The sequence below is a fragment of the Pavona decussata genome, unplaced genomic scaffold, assembly GCF_977016875.1.
Source record: "Pavona decussata unplaced genomic scaffold, jaPavDecu1.1 SCAFFOLD_236, whole genome shotgun sequence".
NCBI classification, from domain to species: Eukaryota; Metazoa; Cnidaria; class Anthozoa; order Scleractinia; family Agariciidae; genus Pavona; species Pavona decussata.
Window position 1 is genome coordinate 452,501 of NW_028145641.1, and position 20,000 is coordinate 472,500.

Sequence of the window (20,000 nt, forward strand, 5' to 3'; positions counted from 1 at the left end):
GTAAGTTGTCTTTTATGGAGTACTGAAGTAGTGCAAGCAGTGAATTTGACACACTAACATCTGTTTGACCTTCACACCTCCCACAAGAGATTGATGTATCTGACTTTACCTCGTTTTAGATCCTAGCATGATTTCTCAGAGACCATCAAGTAAAATTGTGGTTGAAGGAGTAAACGTCACCCTTTACTGCAATGCAACTGGTAATCCTGCACCAAATATCACGTGGACAAAAGATGGCAGCTCTACAGTATTGTATCAAGGAGAGACGTACAACATTGTTAACATTCAGAGACAAGCTACTGGAGATTACACATGTACAGCTTGGAATGGAGTGGGTGGAAAAACCAATGTTACTGCTACAGTGAATGTACACTGTGAGTTACTTTAACCTATTGATGTATAATTCTGGAGAAATTTCCTTCGGACAGAAGTTACAATTGCAAACACTAATATCAGAAATAAAAGTCACTCAGCTAAGTTCAGATTTTTTATAATTTTTTAAAAGTTAAGTTTGCTCTGAACACCTCCTACATGTTTTTTTTTTTTTTACATTTTTGGAAAGTTGTCCCTTATAATGCTGATCACAATTGAGTAGTAAACAAATAATGATGGCCAGGGACCTCATTTTTGAGTAGGATATCTTAAAACAGGCTATACTGTTATACTGATACCATGTTTTGTTATTTGTGCAGTGGTACCAATGATCCAATGTTGTTAAGAGTACGATAAAATGAGACGGAATCTAAAATTAAAGATTACTTGTCCATTTTCAGATCCATCATCTATTCATAGCAGTCCAGCCAATCGCACTGTCCTTGAAGGAAGTAATATCACCCTTCATTGTAACGCGAGTGGTAATCCACCTACAAACATAACGTGGACAAAAGATGGCAATCCTACGGTCTTGCATCAAGGAGAGACATACAGCATTGTTAACATTCAGAGACAAGCTGCTGGAGATTACACATGTACAGCGTGGAATGGAATGACAGAAAAGACCAATGCTACAGCTACAATTGTCGTACACTGTGAGTTCCTAATGTTTGACTAGGTGTACAGTGTTAGCCTACGCACCCAAATGTGTTCAGTTTAAGTTAACTTTACGACCACTCCTTTGGTAGACTACCTCTTCTGCACTACATACGTTTTGGTTACTCCAAGTCAGAAATTGTTGAAGTTGTTAAGTGGCTTTGCAGGTTTTTTTGTGAAGGCCGACTTTTTTTGTCAGCACAGTGGTCATTTGTGCTCTGTTTTTTGTTGAAGTTGCATTTAGCAAAACGTGTTAATACAAGTTGTAACAGCAGAAAAAATATTTTGTTTTATATTTTGTTTTCCCCATCAGATTCCACGAAAATCACAGTTTCATCTGCGAACCCTGTTGTAGTTGAGGGAGAGAGTGTCAGTCTTGACTGTAACGCAACGGGAAATCCAACACCGAACGTCACTTGGACAAAAGATGGCAACAACAGCGTGTTGTATCAAGGAGAGAGATATACCATCGACAATATCACTCGACAACAGGCTGGGCGATACATATGTACAGCAGAGAACGGAATAGGAAGCAAACTCAATGCTACATTTGCAGTAATTGTGCACTGTAAGTTATGACGGGAAACGTAAATTCACATATTCATTTTCAAGAAACACCCTCATTCTAGTCTCGAATCTCAGTCAGTCGTTACGGTAACTTATTTTCCGTTCCAGGGATAATTTGTCTGAATCCTGCCATTCATCGTTTTCCTTACGATATGATTTATTGAATCGTTCTAAACTACCCAGGCTTTGTAATGAATTGGCATTGAAATCATATATCAGACACAACAAATAGTGCTTCTTTCGATTTTCAAACACCGAGAAGTGGGTTGAAATCGCGTGGCGCAGCCGAGTTGTTTGAATAACTTTGAGGTGTTGTTTGTTGTAGTTTTTGAAAACCCCTTGCTAATTCCTGAGGAAATTTCAACTTTAAGGTCACCAGATGTTTTGATGATACGGTGACATTTTTTAACCAACCTTTGCGGCAGTGATTTCCTTAGTTTATTTCCACTTCGACAGTTATTGTTAAGAATTGTTAAATGGACTGTCTTTAGATATGACTTGGCTATATTATGTTCTTGATATAGTTTATACATTCTAAGATTGCACAAAGTTAGATATCACATTCTCTCGCTGCAGTAGCAACTTTAGTAAGTGAAAGAGGTTTAGGTCTGTGTTGAAAAACGGTTAGGGGATTTTTTAAATTGATTTATCTTATGGATGGACACCATGTCTGCTTTATTACAGATTCGTTGTGCGCTAAACCTGAGCTCTGGCAGTATCACCATCCCATCCTAATATCATGTATTGATTGATATAACACCGGCTTTTTTCCAAAGAATTAAAACTTTTAAAAGACGAAAATCGCTTCTTGAAACTTGAGACGGCTAATGATGACACAGAAAAATATAATTTAACTTCTAACCAGTCACCATTTACAGTAAGTTGTCTTTTATGGAGTACTGAAGTAGTGCAAGCAGTGAATTTGACACACTAACATCTGTTTGACCTTCACACCTCCCACAAGAGATTGATGTATCTGACTTTACCTCGTTTTAGATCCTAGCATGATTTCACAGAGACCATCAAGTAAAATTGTGGTTGAAGGACTAAACGTCACCCTTTACTGCAATGCAACTGGTAATCCTGCACCAAATATCACGTGGACAAAAGATGGCAGCTCTACAGTATTGTATCAAGGAGAGACGTACAGCATTGTTAACACACAGAGACAAGCTACAGGAGATTACACATGTACAGCTTGGAATGGAGTGGGTGGAAAGACCAATGTTACTGCTACAGTGAATGTACACTGTGAGTTACTTTAACCTATTGATGTATAATTCTGGAGAACCTTCCTTGGGACAGAGGTTACAATTGCAAACACTAATATCAGAAATAAAAGTCAATCAGCTAAGTTCAGATTTTTTATAATTTTTTAAAAGTTAAGTTTGCTCTAAACACCTCCTACATGTTTTTTTTTTTTTTTTACATTTGTGGAAAGTTGTGCCTTATAATGCTGATCACAATTGAGTAGGAAACAAATAATGATGGCCAGGGACCTCATTTTTGAGTAGGATATCTTAAAACAGGCTATACTGTTATACTGATACCATGTTTTGTTATTTGTGCAGTGGTAGCAATGATCCAATGTTGTTAAAAGTACGATAAAAGAGGCGGAAGCTAAAATTAAAGATTACTTGTTTATTTTCAGATCCATCATCCATTGATAGCAGTCCAGCCAATCGCACTGTCCTTGAAGGGAGTAATATCACCCTTCATTGTAACGCGAGTGGTAATCCACCTACAAACATCACCTGGACAAAAGATGGCAATCCTACGGTGTTGCATCAAGGAGAGACATACAGCATTGTTAACATTCAGAGACAAGCTGCTGGAGATTACACATGTACAGCTTGGAATGGAATGACAAAAAAGACCAATGCTACAGCTACAATTATCGTACACTGTGAGTTCCTAAGCTTTGACTTTGTGTACAGTGTTAGCCTATGCACCCAAATGTGTACAGTACTAGTTTAAGTTAACTTTACGACCACTCCTTTGGTAGACTACCTCTTCTGCACTACATACGTTTCGGTTATTCCTAGTCAGAAATTGTTGAAGTGGTTACGTGGCTTGGCAGGTTTTTTTTGGTGACGGCCGACTTTTTTGGCCAGCACAGTGGTCATTAATTGGTATTCTGTTTTTTCTTGAATTTGCATTTAACAATACGTGTTAATAAAATTTCTAACAGCACAAAAAATATTTTGTTTTATATTTTGTTTTCCCCACCAGATTCCACGAAAATCACAGTTTCATCTGCGAACCCTGTTGTAGTTGAGGGAGAGCGTGTCAGTCTTGACTGTAACGCAACGGGAAATCCAACACCGAACGTCACTTGGACAAAAGATGGCAACAACAGTGTGTTGTATCAAGGAGAGAGATATACCATCGACAGTATCACTCGACAACAGGCTGGGCGCTACATATGTACAGCAGAGAACGGAATAGGAAGCAAACTCAATGCTACATTTGCAGTAATTGTGCACTGTAAGTTATGACTGGAAACGTAAATTTACATGTTCATATTCAAGAAACACCTGCTTTTTACTTTTGAATCTCAGTCAGTCGTTACGGTAACTTATTTTTCGTTCCAGGGATAATTTGTCTGAATCCTGCCATTCATCGTTTTTCTTACGATATGGTTCATTGAATTGCTTTAAACTACTCATTCTTTGTAATGAATCGGCATTGAAATAATATATCAGACACAACGAAGAGTGCTTCATGCGATTTTCAACACCGACAAGTGGCTTGAAATCGCGTGGTTAAGCCGAGTTGTTTGAACTAAATTTGAGGTGTTTGGAAATCGGATGAAACACTCTTCAGGTGTTTGATATAGTTTCTAGAAACTCCTTGATAATTCCTGACGAAATTTAAACTAAAAGGTCACCAGATGTTATTATGATACGATAACATTTTCAAACAACCTTCGCGTCAGTGATTTCCTTAGTTTATTTCCAGTTAAAAAGTTATTGATGAGAATTGTTAAATGGACCCTCTTTAGATATTACTTGGCTATAGTATCTCCTTGAGATAGTTTATACATTCTAAGATTGCACAAAGTTAGGTATCACATTCTCTCGCTGCAGTAGCAACTTTGGTTAGTGACAGAGGTTGAGGTCTGTGTTGGGAAAGGGTTAGGGGATTTTCTGATTTGATATCTTATGGATGGACACCATGTCTGCATTATCACAGATTCGTTTTGCGGTGAACTTGTACTATTTCAGTATCGTCATTCTAATATCATGTATTGAATTAACACCGACTTTCTCCAAAGCATGAAAACGTTTTAAAAGAAGAAACTTACTTCTTGAGACTTTAGACAGCTGATTATAACACAAAATATAATGTAAACTGCTAACTGGTCACCATTTACAATAAGTTGTCTTTTATGCAATACTGAATTAGAGCAAGTACTGAATTTGACACACTAACATCTGTTTGACCTTCACATATTCCACAAGAGATTGACGTATCTCACTTTACCTCGTTTTAGATGCTAGCATGATTTCACATAGACCATCAAGTAAAGTTGTTGTTGAAGGAGAAAACGTCACCCTTCACTGCAATGCAACTGGTAATCCTGCACCAAATATCACGTGGACAAAAGGTGGCAGCTCTACAGTATTGTATCAAGGAGAGACGTACGGCATTGTTAACACACAGAGACAAGCTACTGGAGATTACACATGTACAGCTTGGAATGGAGTGGGTGGAAAGGCCAATGTTACTGCTACAGTGAATGTACACTGTGAGTTTGTATACATTAATTCATTGATCTACAGGTATATTTTTGGACGAACGTCCATGGAACAAAGGTTACAATTGCAAATACTAATATCAGAAATGAAAGATAATAAGCTAAGTAGACGGCTTGTTTCAATTGTCGGAAATTGAGGGAGTCTCGGAACACCTCCTACAGTTTCTTTTTTGTTGTTGTTGTTACATTTGTAGAAAGTTGTGCCTTATCATGTTCATCATAATTTGGTAGTAAAAGAAATGGGGCTCAGGGAGCTCATTTTTGAATTTTAACCACTTAAAGCAAAAATTAGAGTTTTTTAAACAGGGTATACTTTTATACTGCTACTATTATTGCAGTGTGTGGTAGCAATGATGCAATGTTGTTAAAAGTTTGAGAAAAGAGGCGGAAGCTTTAGCTAACGATTTCTTCTCCATTTTCAGATCCTTCATCCATTGATATTAGTCCAGGCAATCGAACAGTCCTTGAGGGAAGTAATATCACCCTTCATTGTAACGCAAGTGGTAATCCACTTACAAACATCACCTGGACAAAAGATGGCAGTCCTACGGTTTTGCATCAAGGAGAGACATACAGCATTGTTAACATTCCGAGAGAAGCTGCTGGAGATTATACATGTACATCTTGGAATGGAATTACAGAAAAGACCAATGCTACATTTACAATTACCGTACACTGTGAGTTCCTACGTTTTGGCCTATGTGTATAGTGTTAGCCTATGCACTCAAATATGAACAGTTTAAGTTAAGTTTACGACCACTCCTTGTCTCCGACCTTGGTTAGTGACAGAGGTTTGGTCGTCACTTAACTCTTTTGTTAACAGCACTCGTGAAAAGCTTCTTATCAGTTCCTCAGTTCAAGTGTAACGTTGTTGTGCTTAATTAGGTAGAGGAGTTACGAAATACTCAAACTAATTGTAGAGAGATAATTCGATTTCTATGCAATGTGTAACTGTTTTCTTGGAAAATCAGGTTTTTGACATTAAATGATAAGGTTATAAAAGTGAACAAACATGTATGACAGAAGACGTTTAGAGAAAAATGTTGCAGTAAACTATTTTTTTTTTTTTTAGATCCATCGACTATTGACAGCAGTCCTGTTAGTCGAGCCGTTTTGGAAGGAAGGAATGTCACCCTGCACTGTAATGCAACTGGTAATCCAGCACCAAACATCACCTGGACAAAGGATGATAGTCCAACTGTGTTGTATGAAGGAGAAACGTACACTATGGTAAACATTCAGAGACAAGCTACTGGAGATTACACATGTACGGCTTGGAATGGAGTGGGTGAAAAGAATAATGCTACAGCTACAATAACTGTACACTGTAAGTTTCTTTGATGTCTTTCAATCTCCAGTATGATCCTATAGTTTGCATTTTAAGCATGCAGTACTTTTCCACGACTCGATCGACACGACTACTTCGTTGTTAAATTCAGTTACAAAACGGCTAGCAGTCATGTAATCGTTATTTCATGTCAAACAAGCTCATCTAATCACTCTATTTGTTCGTCAGGATTATCGGTCAAAATAACATCCAAAGGCGGTTACGAATTTACGGTTTAATCTCATAAACTTTCATTGGTCACAAAAACATGGCGGATCAAAAAGCCTCGTGCTCGTTCTGTTCTGCATACCACGCATGCCCATGCTATTACGTATTCTAATTGCACAGGACAACCAATATGAGCTTCTGAACATTCTCCCCTTCTTGATATGACAATATCAACAAATATATCTAATGTGACAAAAAGGAAAAAACACCAACTCTACTTCAGTCCTAGAAAGTTCTAGTGCTACATGTACTTTATAGCTCACACAAAATGCACTTAATGTTCAACAACGTTCTAATGGACACAGTTTCACAATTGGTTTCCTTATCACGCTCTTCCCTATTTGGACATCAGCAACTCTGACTTTGTTGTCTTTCCCAGGGAACACCTGCAACATTCTTCCTAGGGGCCATTTTCTTCTCAGAGTGTCAGGAGTCATGACGATAACCACATCACCAACTTTCAGGTCAACTTGGTGTCCACGCCTCTTCTTCCTCGTGCTTAATCCAGGGATCCACTCCCCTAACCACCTGTGCAAAAAGTGTCGAGCAAGTTCCTGAACACGGCGCCATCTCTTAAAGGCCACAACATCAACACAATCAGGCGCAAACCTTACTCCTAATTGGCTGCAAAGGAAATGGTTTGGTGGGGTCGGGTTAGTTGCGTTGCTCGATTGATATGTTAATGGCCGAGAATTAATCAAGCCCTCAGCACCGACAACTGCACTTAAAAGTTCCTCATCTAAATAGCCTTCTTTGCAGCCTTAATCACAATTTCGTGCACACCACTGAAGTGAGGGGTAAGAAGAGGGTTGAAGTGCCAAGTGACTCCATAACTTGTTGTGGTCTCCTGAATCCTCTTTTTATCCAAAGCTTCTAACTCCTTCAGTTCATTACTCCTACCGACAAAATTGGTGCCATTATCACAAATAACATCTTTGGGTAAGCCACAGCGGGAGGCCATTCGAAAGAAGGCATTTGAGAAGGAGTCAGTGTCAAGACTAAAGGCTAGTTCCAGGTGCACAGCCCTAGTCGCCAGGCAAGTAAATAGAGGGCTCCACCGAAGTCAACTGATGTTTGACTGAAGGCTTGTAGGGACTTCCGAGTCCGCAGTTCAGGTAAAGGGGCCATAATCTGCTTCGCTGGGATGGCCTTTGTTCTTATACACTGCACGCATCCCTTTTCCCACTCTTTCACCGCCTCCCTTGCTGAAAGGATCCAGCACTGAACCGATAGCGCTGCTAACACCTGATTAGTTCCTGCCTGAAAGCTCTTTTCGTGAGAGTCCTTGATTATGAGAGTCGTAATCCAGTGATTATGGTGCAAAATGATGGGATAACAGGTCTCCCAGGGTAGACACTTAGCAGAGTGAAGGCTTCCATCACAATGCAGAATTCCGTCCTCATCTAAAACAGGGCTCAGAGCTTGTAGTTTACTTCCAGTAGGCAATTCCTTTCCAGTCTTCACTGCTCGGATTTCGTCCTTGAAGACCTCTCTTTCTGCCTGCTTGATAATTCGCATCCCCGCAGAGGTGACTTCATCTGGGTGTATGGTTCCCTCCCTCCGAAGGGCTGCTGGCAAACGACTGTTTTCCAAGAAGCGATCCACTCATGCAGAAACTCTGGTAAGCTTACTCCAACTTGAGTATCTTTGCTCCAACTGGTGTTCACCAATTGACGAAAGGAACACAGTCTCTTCTGTCATCTCTTTTGTCTGGTACACTTTGCGGATCTCAGCATCTAAGTCTCTTCTAGTCTCGATTTTGTTGTCTGGCCACTCACTTGGATCCTGCTTCAGGAAGGATGGATCATTCCACCATTTTTCTTTATCACAAAGAGCTGAGACAGCGAGTCCCCTTGTCAGAGCATCTGCAGGATTTAATTTGGTTGGCACGTCCCCACTGTTCTGGGTTACTTAAAGGTTGGATTTCGCCAACTCGATTGGACACAAACAGTTTGAACCCTCGGCTCTGTCGACGAATCCAGTAAAGCGTGTCCATGCTATCAGACCAGAAGACCCTATCATGTCTGTAAATCCTAAGTGTATCACCGATTGTTTCACTAAGTTTGGCCCCTGTGACAGCCGCCATTAGTTCCAACCGAGGTATGCTTACAGCTTGGAGCAGTGCGACACGGGTCTTTGAAGCTACCAGACGACAACTAACAGTCCCATTGTTATAGAGGTGCCTTGTGTAACAAGCCGCACCATATGCCTCTTGAGATGCGTCCACAAATGTGTGCAAAGTCACCTCCTCGACTGCTGCTCTTGCTTTCAAGCAGCGGGGGATATGAAGGCTTGGTAGGGACAACAGTTCATTAAACCACTGCACAGCCTTCATCGACAGGTCTCCACCAACCGGCTCATCTCAGTCAACACCGCTGACCCTCATCTCTTGTAGTAGAACCTTAGCACGCACAGTGTATGGTGACAGCAGACCAAGAGGGTCAAACAATGTCGCTATCGACTTGAGCAAGCTGAGTTTTGTAAGGTCATGTTTTTCTGCAGGCTGGTTCACCTGAAACGTAAAAACATCTTCCTCTGGCCACCACAGGACTCCCAAGGTTTTAACAGGAGGACGTTCACTACAGTCAAGATCAACTCCTGTGACACAGTCTGAAGATGGCACATGCTGCAACACTTCAGGTTCATTTGATAACCACTTTCTGGCATACATCCCAGAAAAAAAAACCCAGAGCTGTGACGGCTGTCTGTACAGTTCGACTGCAGTCTTCACGTCAGGTGAGGAATCCATGCTGTCGTCCATATATGTACTTTTCAAAACAGTTTCGGCAGCTAGTGGGAACTCTGACTGATGTTTCCTTGCATGCTCTTGGGCAACAAACTGGGCTTGAAAAGGAGAGGAATTAACGCCAAACACAACTCAGTCAAACTCGAAAACATCAGGCTCTTGGTCAGTCTCCATGTAACGCCACAAGAAGCGATGGTAGGGTTGGTCTTCAGGTTTCAACTTGATCTGCAGGTACATTTCTTTAATATCACACATCGGGGCAACAGGAATACTGCGAAAAGGTCATTCTGTAATTTTGGTCCTTGAAGAACAATGTCGTTTAGAGAAATACCATTAAATTTAGCAGAGGCATCAAAGACGATTCGAGTTTTGGTTGTTGACTTCTCTGGCCTCAACACTTCGACGCAGAAATGAAAATTCCTGAGACACCATTGCAAGCTCTCTCCTCTTTCCCCCTCCCGCCCCCATCCCCAACAGAGCTTGCTCGCAGGCTAGGTAATTGCTGAGACCTAACCCTTTTGCCAGTGCTTATCAAAACCCATAGTAATAACTTTTCTTAGCTACAAGTGTATTAAGACTGGTCCAAAATTATTCTAGGAAAAAATCTTAGGGTTTATGGTGGTTATTGTTTGTATCTCACGAATTACTTATACAGCAATTGAGACAGTTATTGTGAAAGAAACTTGACTCTTTTATTACTCCAGGTGGTGCTGTCTACGGAAAATGAGCAAAAATATAAAAAAAGAAAAAGATAAGAGCTTTTTTCCTACAAGGGATTCAATCTGATTGAAGCTTATTTCATTGTGACGTATAGTGCATGCTTATTTTATCAATTGTTTCAATGCCATTTAAAGCTATATAGAGAAACACTTAGCTCCGACTGTGAGATTTACCACGTCCGCTGTAATGATGTGGCCAATATGTTACAGCGACACATTCTTCAATTTCCGCCCCTGTGAGATACAGCAGATTGTGTATCAAGTGGTCGCCTTAGGGAGGTTAAAAACAATTGAAAATTTTAAACAATCATCTCTAAAAGTGGTCGCTTACGAGAGGTGGTCACCTACGAGAGGTTCCATCTATAGTGATTTGACTTGAAAACTTTTGGTATTTTGGAAAGTGGTCGCTAAGGAGGGGTGGTCGCTTACGAGAGGTTGTCGCAAAGGGAGGTTCGACTGTACTTGCATGTTCCCCGTCACTCTCTCGGTTGTATAGGCAGAGGCTGATTTAGACACTTTTCCATCCAAAGTGCTAATTGTGAATTCCACAATTTTGGTGTCAAGCCTCTCTTGGTTGTCGTTCAGCACGTTTACTGTAAGTTGATGAGGTCTTCCCTCAAGTCCGAGTTCAGCTGCTACATCGCTGTTTAAGTAACTCCTACTACTGGCATCGTCCAAAAGAGCATTGACTTTCAATGTTCGTTTTCCACTGGTCAGGTAGACTGGAACAGTTCTCAATGCCACGAACTGTGAAGACACTGGAGTTGTGCTTTTGAGTGTTTGCTGATTTGCTGCTCAATGCCACAAACTGGGAAGACACTCCAGTTGTGCTTTTGAGTGTTTGCTGATTTGACTCCCTTTCTATGTTTGAACCACTTGCTGACAGACTTGGTGAATTCAAGGCAACTTCTGCTACAGGGTCCACTTCTGCTGCTGAGTTTTCATGAAGCATGCGATGATGGTGAGACCGACACCCAGCTATACCACAGACTCTACTCTTGAAACAAGCTTCCCCACGGTGTCCATCACTGAGACATCTAAAGCACAGTTTGTGGTTTGTCGCTACCTTCCATCTGTCACTCACTGTCATATCCTTGAAGTGTTCACAAGACCATAGACCATGGGGCTACTCACACACCTTACACTTCTTCACATGCTTTTTCTTGGGACTGCAGCCTTCCTCCTTGGTAAAGAAAGTTCTTTCTTTCTTCACTCCTTCTTCAGTAACACCAGTTATGGTCTCAGAAGCTGTGGTCATAAACTCTGCCTCTCAGTCAATGAACTCCCTTAATGTTTTCACACTCTCAGTCCTGTGGTTATCGCAAACCCATTGCTTGTACTTTCCAAGGAGAGTCTTTTTGAACTTGCGTTGGAGAGTGATGTAGAGTGACCTACTCCCAAGCTCTGCTTCCTGTTTCGCATCGGTGAGGTTCACAACTATAACATCCAGGAGCTCAGCAAACCTTTCTAAATCCTTCTCGTTTCCTTCTCTCAGCTGTATAAAGGCATCTAATTCTTCAAGGCGAAGTGTAAGCGCTCTGCGTTTTACCCCATACTTCCTTTCCAAGCGAGACTTAGGTGCTTCATACGCCGCTACAGAATGACCCAGATTTTCTATAACGTTGAGGGGTTCGCCCTGGAGACACTCACTCAGACGTTACAATTTGTATTCAGGGGTAGCTCTGGCTTTGTCAACACATGTATAGAATGCTGCCTTCCAAGCTTCATAATGCTTCTTATTTCCGGTAAATTTGGGAATGCTCACGCTCTTAAGCACAGCTGTATTATCAACACTGAGCTGTTCCTTGGAAGAACCACGGGGTTGGCTGACATCAGAGGTCACAAACTGAACTTGGATGCCACTTGACAAGGGCTGTGATAAGGTGTACGCTAATGCTTGCGGTACATAGAGATTCTGAGGAGGTTCTATTGATGGAGGTACATATGAGGCTGAAGAATGGACTGGAATTGGAGGAATCAAATTCCCAGGTGTATTCAAGGGTTGGTGTTGAGAATTGAAGGCTTGCTCCGCCACTGCTGACACCTGAGCCACTGAAGTTTGAGGGACAAATGGAGTTGACAATGGTGAGGACAATGAGGTCATGCTATTAACAGTACCAGAAGTTGACATGCATAACTCTGAAACTATTGTGCAAGACTTAGGCGGAAACAATCCTGGCAGGGGTGTTTGAATTCCTAAGGAAGCACTGCGATCAGTTGACGGGTGTCCAGACATTGGCCGGTTCCAAACTTCTCTCTTTGTCCTTCTTGTTTTGTCACTTGATTACTTGCTTTACTCACAGCAGACTGCACACTTTCCTGACTATGTTCCTTCAGCATTTGGTCTTTGCCAAGTCTCCCCTCCAGTTATCTCTGATACTCCTGCTAGGTTTTCTGAAGCTCTTCAACAACTTCACTAAGTTCCTTTTCTCGCCTGTTAATTTCATCCTTCAGTCGCTCCGAATGTTCCTTAATTGACGATTGTCTGGTGGGCGCTGACCTGGAAACACTTAAAGTCCCACTTTTGCTCGGGTTTCTGCTCAGATATCCTTTAATTAACGATCTTTTCCACTTAACAGAAATCGTCTTCAAGTCCTTCCAGTTCACTCGCAAAGGTACTAAGTTTCACTGAGTCGCCCACAAATTCGTAATACATTTCTAAATTTCCGACTGCACGATCCACATCCTCAAAAGCCGTTGAAACAAGGTCAAAACTTTCCATTACCTGCATGCTCGAACAAAGTCCGCCTTCCATGGTCATCATTAGTTTGGTTCTTTTTGTTGTTTAGGCGCCTTTGGATTCCGCTTTATCGCGCTTCAGTCGTTCAGCCATATCCAGTAAATAACACACCAAAATCGCTGCTAAATCCTGATAAAATTGGGTCAAATCTTCTTGAATACAACTTCGCTCTGCTACCAGATGTTCGTCAGGATTATACGTCCAAGGCCGGTTACAAATTTACGGTTTATACTCATAAACTTTCACTGGTCACAAAAACATGGCGGATCAAAAAAACCTCGTGCTCGTTCTGTTCTGCACACCACGCATGCGCATGCTATTACGTATCCTACTTGCACAGGACAACCACTATGAACTTCTGAACACTACTTAATCTCGCCGAATGTTGATGTCATGTTACTGGTGATTTATTCAACGTTGTGCTTCCAAGATCAATATGATTTTACAAAGACAGTACGGTAAATTCTGGTCACGCTAACTCTGGTTTTCTTTTTCTTTTTCTTTTTCTTTTTTTTTTTTTATCTCGTTTCCCCAACAGATCCCGCTGCAATCATAGGCTCATTGCCAAACCCTGTTGTAGTTGAGGGAAACAGTATCAGTCTTCACTGTAACGCAACAGGAAATCCAGCACCAAACGTCACTTGGACAAAAGATGGCAGCGGCACGGTGTTGTACCAAGGAGAGAGATTTACCATCAACAATATCACTCGACAGCAGGCTGGGCAATACATATGTACAGTAGACAATGGAATAGGAAGCAAAGTCAATGCTTCTGTTGCAGTAATTGTACACTGTGAGTTGTGTGTCTATATGTCATAAATGGTCAATTCAATAAGCAAAGCGGAAGGCTCTCTTGTTTGAATTTGTGGGTTTAAGTCGGTCTGTGATCAAAAATGCTTCGTTTAATTTGCTTTTGAGGGAGTCAAGTCTGTTTTCTTATTGATAATGTGGTGTTCTAGTTGTTGAAAGCTGAAACAGTTAACGATCGTCTCGTAATTGTGGTTACAAGATTGTAAGTGGTTGATATCGTAGGTTCATGGAGGCCTTAGAACACGTATATTTAACTCTTTCTACTCCACTTTCAGATCCTTCTGTTATTGACACCAGTCCAGCTAGTTACACTCTTCTTGAAGGAAACAATGTCACCCTTCATTGTAATGCAACTGGTAATCCTGCACCAAACATCACCTGGACAAAAGATGGTAGTCCAACTGTGTTGTATCAAGGAGAGATGTACAGTATTGTTAACATACAGAGACAGGCTGCTGGGGATTACACATGTACAGCTTGGAATAGAGTTGGTGAAATGACCAATGCTACAGCTACAATAACTGTACATTGTAAGTCTCTTTGATGTCTTTCAACCTACAGTATTATCCTATAGTTTACATTTTAAGCATACAGTACTTTGCCACGACTCCATCAACATGCGGTGAGTACTTTATTGCTATATCCAGCTACGTTTTGGCAAATGCAGAACAAAACGGCTTGCAGTCATGTTATCGTTGTTTCATGTCAAAGAAGCTAATCTAATCACTCTCTTAATCTAGCCAAATGTTTATGGCATGTTACTGGTGATTTCTTCATCGTTGTGCTTGCAAGAGCAAGATGATTTAACAAAGACGATACGGTAAGTTCTGGTCACACTAACTCTGGTTTTCTTCCAACAGATCCCACTGCAATCACAGGCTCATTGCCAAACCCTGTTGTAGTTGAGGGAAACAGTATCAGTCTTTACTGTAACGCAACAGGAAACCCAGCACCAAACGTCACTTGGACAAAAGATGGCAGCGGCACGGTTTTGTACCAAGGAGAGAGATTTACCATCAACAATATCACTCGACAGCAGGCTGGGCAATACATATGTACAGTAGACAATGGAATAGGAAGCAAAGTCAATGCTTCTGTTGCAGTAACTGTACACTGTGAGTTGTGTGTCCATATGGCATAAATAGTCCCAGAGGGCCTATAAACTAGGTCAATTCAATAAGCAAAGGGACCGAAAGAAAACGTTACTGGTCCATAGCGCACGAATCAATGAAGCGGAGTCTTTGTGCTATGACTGAGAGCAAAATGCATAACAAAGTCCTAATGAATCATTCCTTAAGACCATTCCGCCAAGAGTTTCCTTTAGCGTATTGTTGATGTACAAACATAACGTAACGTAACATAATTGTTTATTCAGAAAGCACCAACAAATACAAATTAATTAAGTACTAGTTAAAGGGAAAATGTATACAGGGACGTGTTCAGGGTTCACTAAAGGACACAAATGTTAAAACAACGATTCATTATTTTTGTATCCGTGTCCTCTTGTCATGTGAACCCTGAACACGTCTAAAGCCAATGATACACGTTTCAACATTTGTTGAGCAACAAATGTTGAATGATGGTGCGACTTGTTGAAATACTGTTGAAGCTTGTTGAATACTCATTCAACTTCTGTTGAGCAACAACTGCGCATTTAAGCGCAAGAAAAGAAATGGCGGACGAAGAAATGTTGCTATCGCTTTGCGCTCCGAGAAAGACAATAGCTATCCAGACGAGGTCTGTGACTGGAAAACGAAATAATATGTCATTGTTTGGGAACAATGGATCCCCCTCAGAAAACAGTGGGAGCTACAGTACTAGTGGACCAATGAAAATAGAGGTCTGGAAGAGGTACTCGAAGAGATCCTGCGCTGCAAGCTTAAAGTCACACTGACTTGTTTTTATCTTTCAAATTCTCCAGAGGTTATGGTAGCCTCAATAAACAACGTGATAGAGGGTGGCAATGTATCACTCAATTGTAATGCCACTGGTAAATCAGCTCCAAATGTCGCATGGACCAGAAGAAGCGATAATTCCTTGATAGCCAGCAGTGGTGCAACGGTGTTGACAAATATCAGAAGAGCAGATTCCGGGCTATATTATTGTCTAGCTTGGAATGGCATCGGGGCAAATGCCTCGGGAAATGTTAATATCGATGTATTGTGTGAGTATTTGGGAAAGTGGGAAATCACGCAGAGTGAAGTGAAAATATTAATGCCAACTGGTGGTGGTACGTGGCTTTTGACAAATGACAGAGAACAAATTCTGAGCTGTACAAAATATTTCTCGTGGATTGGGATCGAGGGAGAGATATGAAATTATTATCGGTATTTATGGTTGTGTGTGGAAAACAGGTGGAAAGCTTTTGTTTATACTGTCTTGACTGGCACAGCTCTGGCGTAAATGCTTTTATCATACTTAGATGAAATCTTTAAAAAATGAAAATCTGCGCTAGCTCTGACTCTCTTCAAAAACTCATTAATAATTCATAACCCACTGAACTATCGAATGCTCGATAAAACATCACGTGCAGTGGTTTTAAAACCAGGTAAATCCTCCTCCTTATTGGTATGCGGTGTTTAATGTTTTTCTCATATGTTAATTTCCAACGTTCTCAAAAGCATCATTGTTATCAACTCCCTTGACACACGCTTTTCCAGGAATGTTTTTGAAGCCGTTAAAAAAAACTCGCAGCATGAGTTTAATCGGGTCTAAAACCACTCGGCTACGCCTCGTGGTTTTAATCCCGATAAAACACTGCTGCTCGTGTTTTGAACATTACTTAGTGAGATGTACGACCTTTGCCAAATGGCAATGTAGTCGTGGATGCGTTATGTAGCTGTGATCTTCGATAATATATGGAGTGGGAAAAAATTTAAAAGGAAAATCGTTAAGTGAAGTTCAGTGCTGTAGTCAGGTAAATTGATAATTCCTTGTTAAACGAATGTACTATAAAACTTTTGCGGTTTTTAATTGTTTATAATGAGATGGGATTGGAGGAGATGTCTTATAAGATATTAGTATTGATGTTTGTGTAAGTTTATGTTTTTTTTTTCACGGTATTGGCTGGAGTGTAATTTGGGCAATGGTATCATTATATGTTTGTTGACGGAAATATTTCTTGTTTCTTATATCTGCCCCAGCACCAGCAATAACAACAGAATGAATGGAAAACTGAACGAATGGAAAATTGAAAAACAACAGAATTAATGGCTTGTCCCGCAAATAGTTGCGAATAGACTAATACAAGAACACTTGAGAAAAGTAGCAAGAACTTACAAATACAGACATGCAAAACCTTTACGTAGTAACAAATTTAAAGCATTTTACACTAGTTCACAGAATAAAAGTAATAATAGTAAATGGAACAATTATTTAGTTAGTCCTACATTTTTAATTATCATAGGGATTTCAGCTCTCTTGGCGAGACGTGCAACATTTGCCAAATAACAATGTAGATGCGTTCTTTACATGGTATTCTTTGTCGTCCAATGCTTGCCTTTGGCACACATTTTTAATGGCCCAGAAACATGTCGTTATTACATCGTCGTCATCATCATCATCTTCGTCATCTAGCCTGCGAACGCAGGCGTATTTCCAGATGTTGCCTCTCTCAAAAGTTGCAAGAGGAGCAGGGCATTTAATCTTCACAAACAACTAATTCAAATTCGACCATACATTATTTTAAATCCCAACTGGCAGACCAGGTGGCTATTTAAAAGCGTGGCCGAGCAGTTGAACTCGGGTCCACCAAGAAACAACTCCAGGGGCCCGTTTCTCGAAAGTCCCAGTAACTTATCGCGCCCGATAAGTGTCTTTGGTGATAAATGTTTCTTAGCAGAAGTCCATTTTTGTAAGCTTTGAATACTAATTTTTAAAACCTTATAATTCTATGAAAACATTGGCCAAGTATCATATCTCTAATCACTGTGTAATCGGCGGAAAAACATTTAAAAATATACTTATCGAGCTCGACAAGTTACCGGGACTTTCGAAAAATGGGCCCCAGGTACCGGAGTGGAACGTGTGGATTACAAGTACACCGTCTTAACAGCTGCCTGCTACACCTTGTTTATGATGTCTTACGCGCGAGCATTGGTTGATGGCACAGACGGAAGGTTTTCTGGAGTTTGTCAACTGCGCGTCATTTTAATTAGAAAGTGATATTTTGACTATTGAGATACGTACATGTGTAGAAGGGATTTGTGTTCTTTATTGCGTAGTGGTTCAATGAAACATTTGCCATGAGCAAAAAATATTTTTTGCAGTTGATGCAATGGAAGCTTTCTTGTGGTTCAGTTTATTCTGCTTTACAAGGTGGTTCTAACCTTTGAATCTGAGATGAAATACGTGACACAAATGTAATACTATTTTCTCTTTCAACAGTACGACCTTGCTCTAAGAATCCATGTTTTAAAGGAAGCTGCACAAACGTGAACGCTACAACGTACAGGTGTGCCTGCAGTGATGGTTATCAAGGAGTAAACTGCAATGTTCCAAGTAAGTCTAACGGTTTGATAAACCTTTTCTTTTTCTTCTGGACAGAGATGCCAACATTCAAGTGTTGGAGTGAAACTCTGAAGTAATGGAAGCTTTCTTGTGGTTCAGTTTATTTTGCTGTACAAGGTGATTCTAACTTATGAATCTGTGAATGAAATCCTTCAGTGTGACCATTCAAATGAAAGCTACTGTGCAGTACGTTCCTGTGGTGTTGTTTATTATGCTGTACAAGGTGGTTCTTACTTTTGAATATGGGGTTCATATATCCTTAAGTGTGTCCTTCAACTGAAACTTATGGGGCAGTACTTTACTGAGGTGGTGTTTACTACGTGTTACAAGTGGTCCTATTTCGATTCTGTGGTTGAAATCCTTAGTACGACGATTCAAATGAAAGCTACCGAGCAGTACTTTCCTGTGGTACCTTACCAGGTGGTTCTTACTTTTGAGTTAGCCAAATGAAAGCTATAGAGTAGTACATTCCTGTGCTAGTGTTTATTTGCTGCAAGTCTGTGGTTTGAAACCTTAAAGAGCGACCAGTGAAAAAAAATCCATGGGACAATGCTTTCCCATGCACGATGGTGTGTTTTCAAACTCTTTGAAAGTGAAATTTGCAGTTTAAAATTCAAACGCTCTGTCTCATTTTGCTTTATAGTACCTCCAAAAACAGACAGCGTAGAAGGCCAAGTAACGCTAGCGAAGAACAACTTCAAATATCACGAAGATTTCAACAACCATAGCAGTCCAAAGTTCACAGACTTGAGCGAGAATTTTAGCGGGAATGTAAGTTTCTATTGCAAAATTTGTTTCATCGCGAAGACTGTTCACGCTGACAATAACTTATGCCCACTCCCTTATCAATACGTTATTCTTCTCATAGTTCATTGAGGGACTGGTTAGGAATTTATGTTGGAAGGGCCGCAACCCTGCACAGTCCTTTGTTTTAACGTTTACACCACGGTTGAATATCTTAACAAAAACGTTTCGATTGGTCAGTTGCTCCAACACATTCCAAATTCTATTGTTGTTTGTGCAGGGTCAAGGCCAAAAAGGCAAACAAAAACATATAACAAAGACGTTTGTAAGGTTTCATAACCTTTGTCTTTAATTAACTACGTTCTTCTTAACAAATAATGTTTTTCACACTTATCACCTGTGTTGTACTTTTTTTGTATTTATTAGTCCTCATTTTTTATTCTCTTCATATTTTATCCGCTGACGACAGCAGGACGGTTGTCAAAAGCTCATACCTTTTCAATTTTTAACCAAAGGAAGTTTTAAAATTTTTAATCATCATGAATCCTGGTTACGGCTCTTCAATTTTCTTGCTTGATCATAGTTTGTTTTTCCTCGGCGAACTCCCTTCATATTTTCTTCCCGGTGTTCTAGGAGCGATTTCATGTTAGAAAACAGGTTCTTTGTCAAACATCGAAGAAGTTTTGACGAAAATACTACAAAATCGCCGTGACAGTGCCTCTTTAAAGCCCAAAGTAACATCGACATTAACATCGTGGTCGTTGTTCTCCATACGTTTCTTTAAAATCTCTTTAAAATACTTATTGAAACATCAAGACATT

At 40.4% G+C, this 20,000-nt stretch overlaps 1 protein-coding gene across 1 annotated transcript in view; it reads left to right on the forward strand.

Moving 5' to 3' along the window:
- The window catches only part of LOC146457897 (hemicentin-1-like), a 75,627-nt gene that overhangs the window by 48,101 nt on the left and 7,526 nt on the right, over window positions 1–20,000 (forward strand). Inside the window, exons 35-48 of the mRNA XM_085091404.1 lie at window positions 120–374; window positions 774–1,028; window positions 1,343–1,597; window positions 2,593–2,847; window positions 3,248–3,502; window positions 3,829–4,083; window positions 5,093–5,347; window positions 5,779–6,033; window positions 6,429–6,683; window positions 13,655–13,909; window positions 14,202–14,456; window positions 14,787–15,041; window positions 18,313–18,426; window positions 19,079–19,206. Of these exons, the coding sequence (XP_084947530.1) occupies window positions 120–374; window positions 774–1,028; window positions 1,343–1,597; window positions 2,593–2,847; window positions 3,248–3,502; window positions 3,829–4,083; window positions 5,093–5,347; window positions 5,779–6,033; window positions 6,429–6,683; window positions 13,655–13,909; window positions 14,202–14,456; window positions 14,787–15,041; window positions 18,313–18,426; window positions 19,079–19,206 (3,302 nt within the window). The remainder of the gene's footprint in view (window positions 1–119; window positions 375–773; window positions 1,029–1,342; window positions 1,598–2,592; window positions 2,848–3,247; window positions 3,503–3,828; window positions 4,084–5,092; window positions 5,348–5,778; window positions 6,034–6,428; window positions 6,684–13,654; window positions 13,910–14,201; window positions 14,457–14,786; window positions 15,042–18,312; window positions 18,427–19,078; window positions 19,207–20,000) is intronic.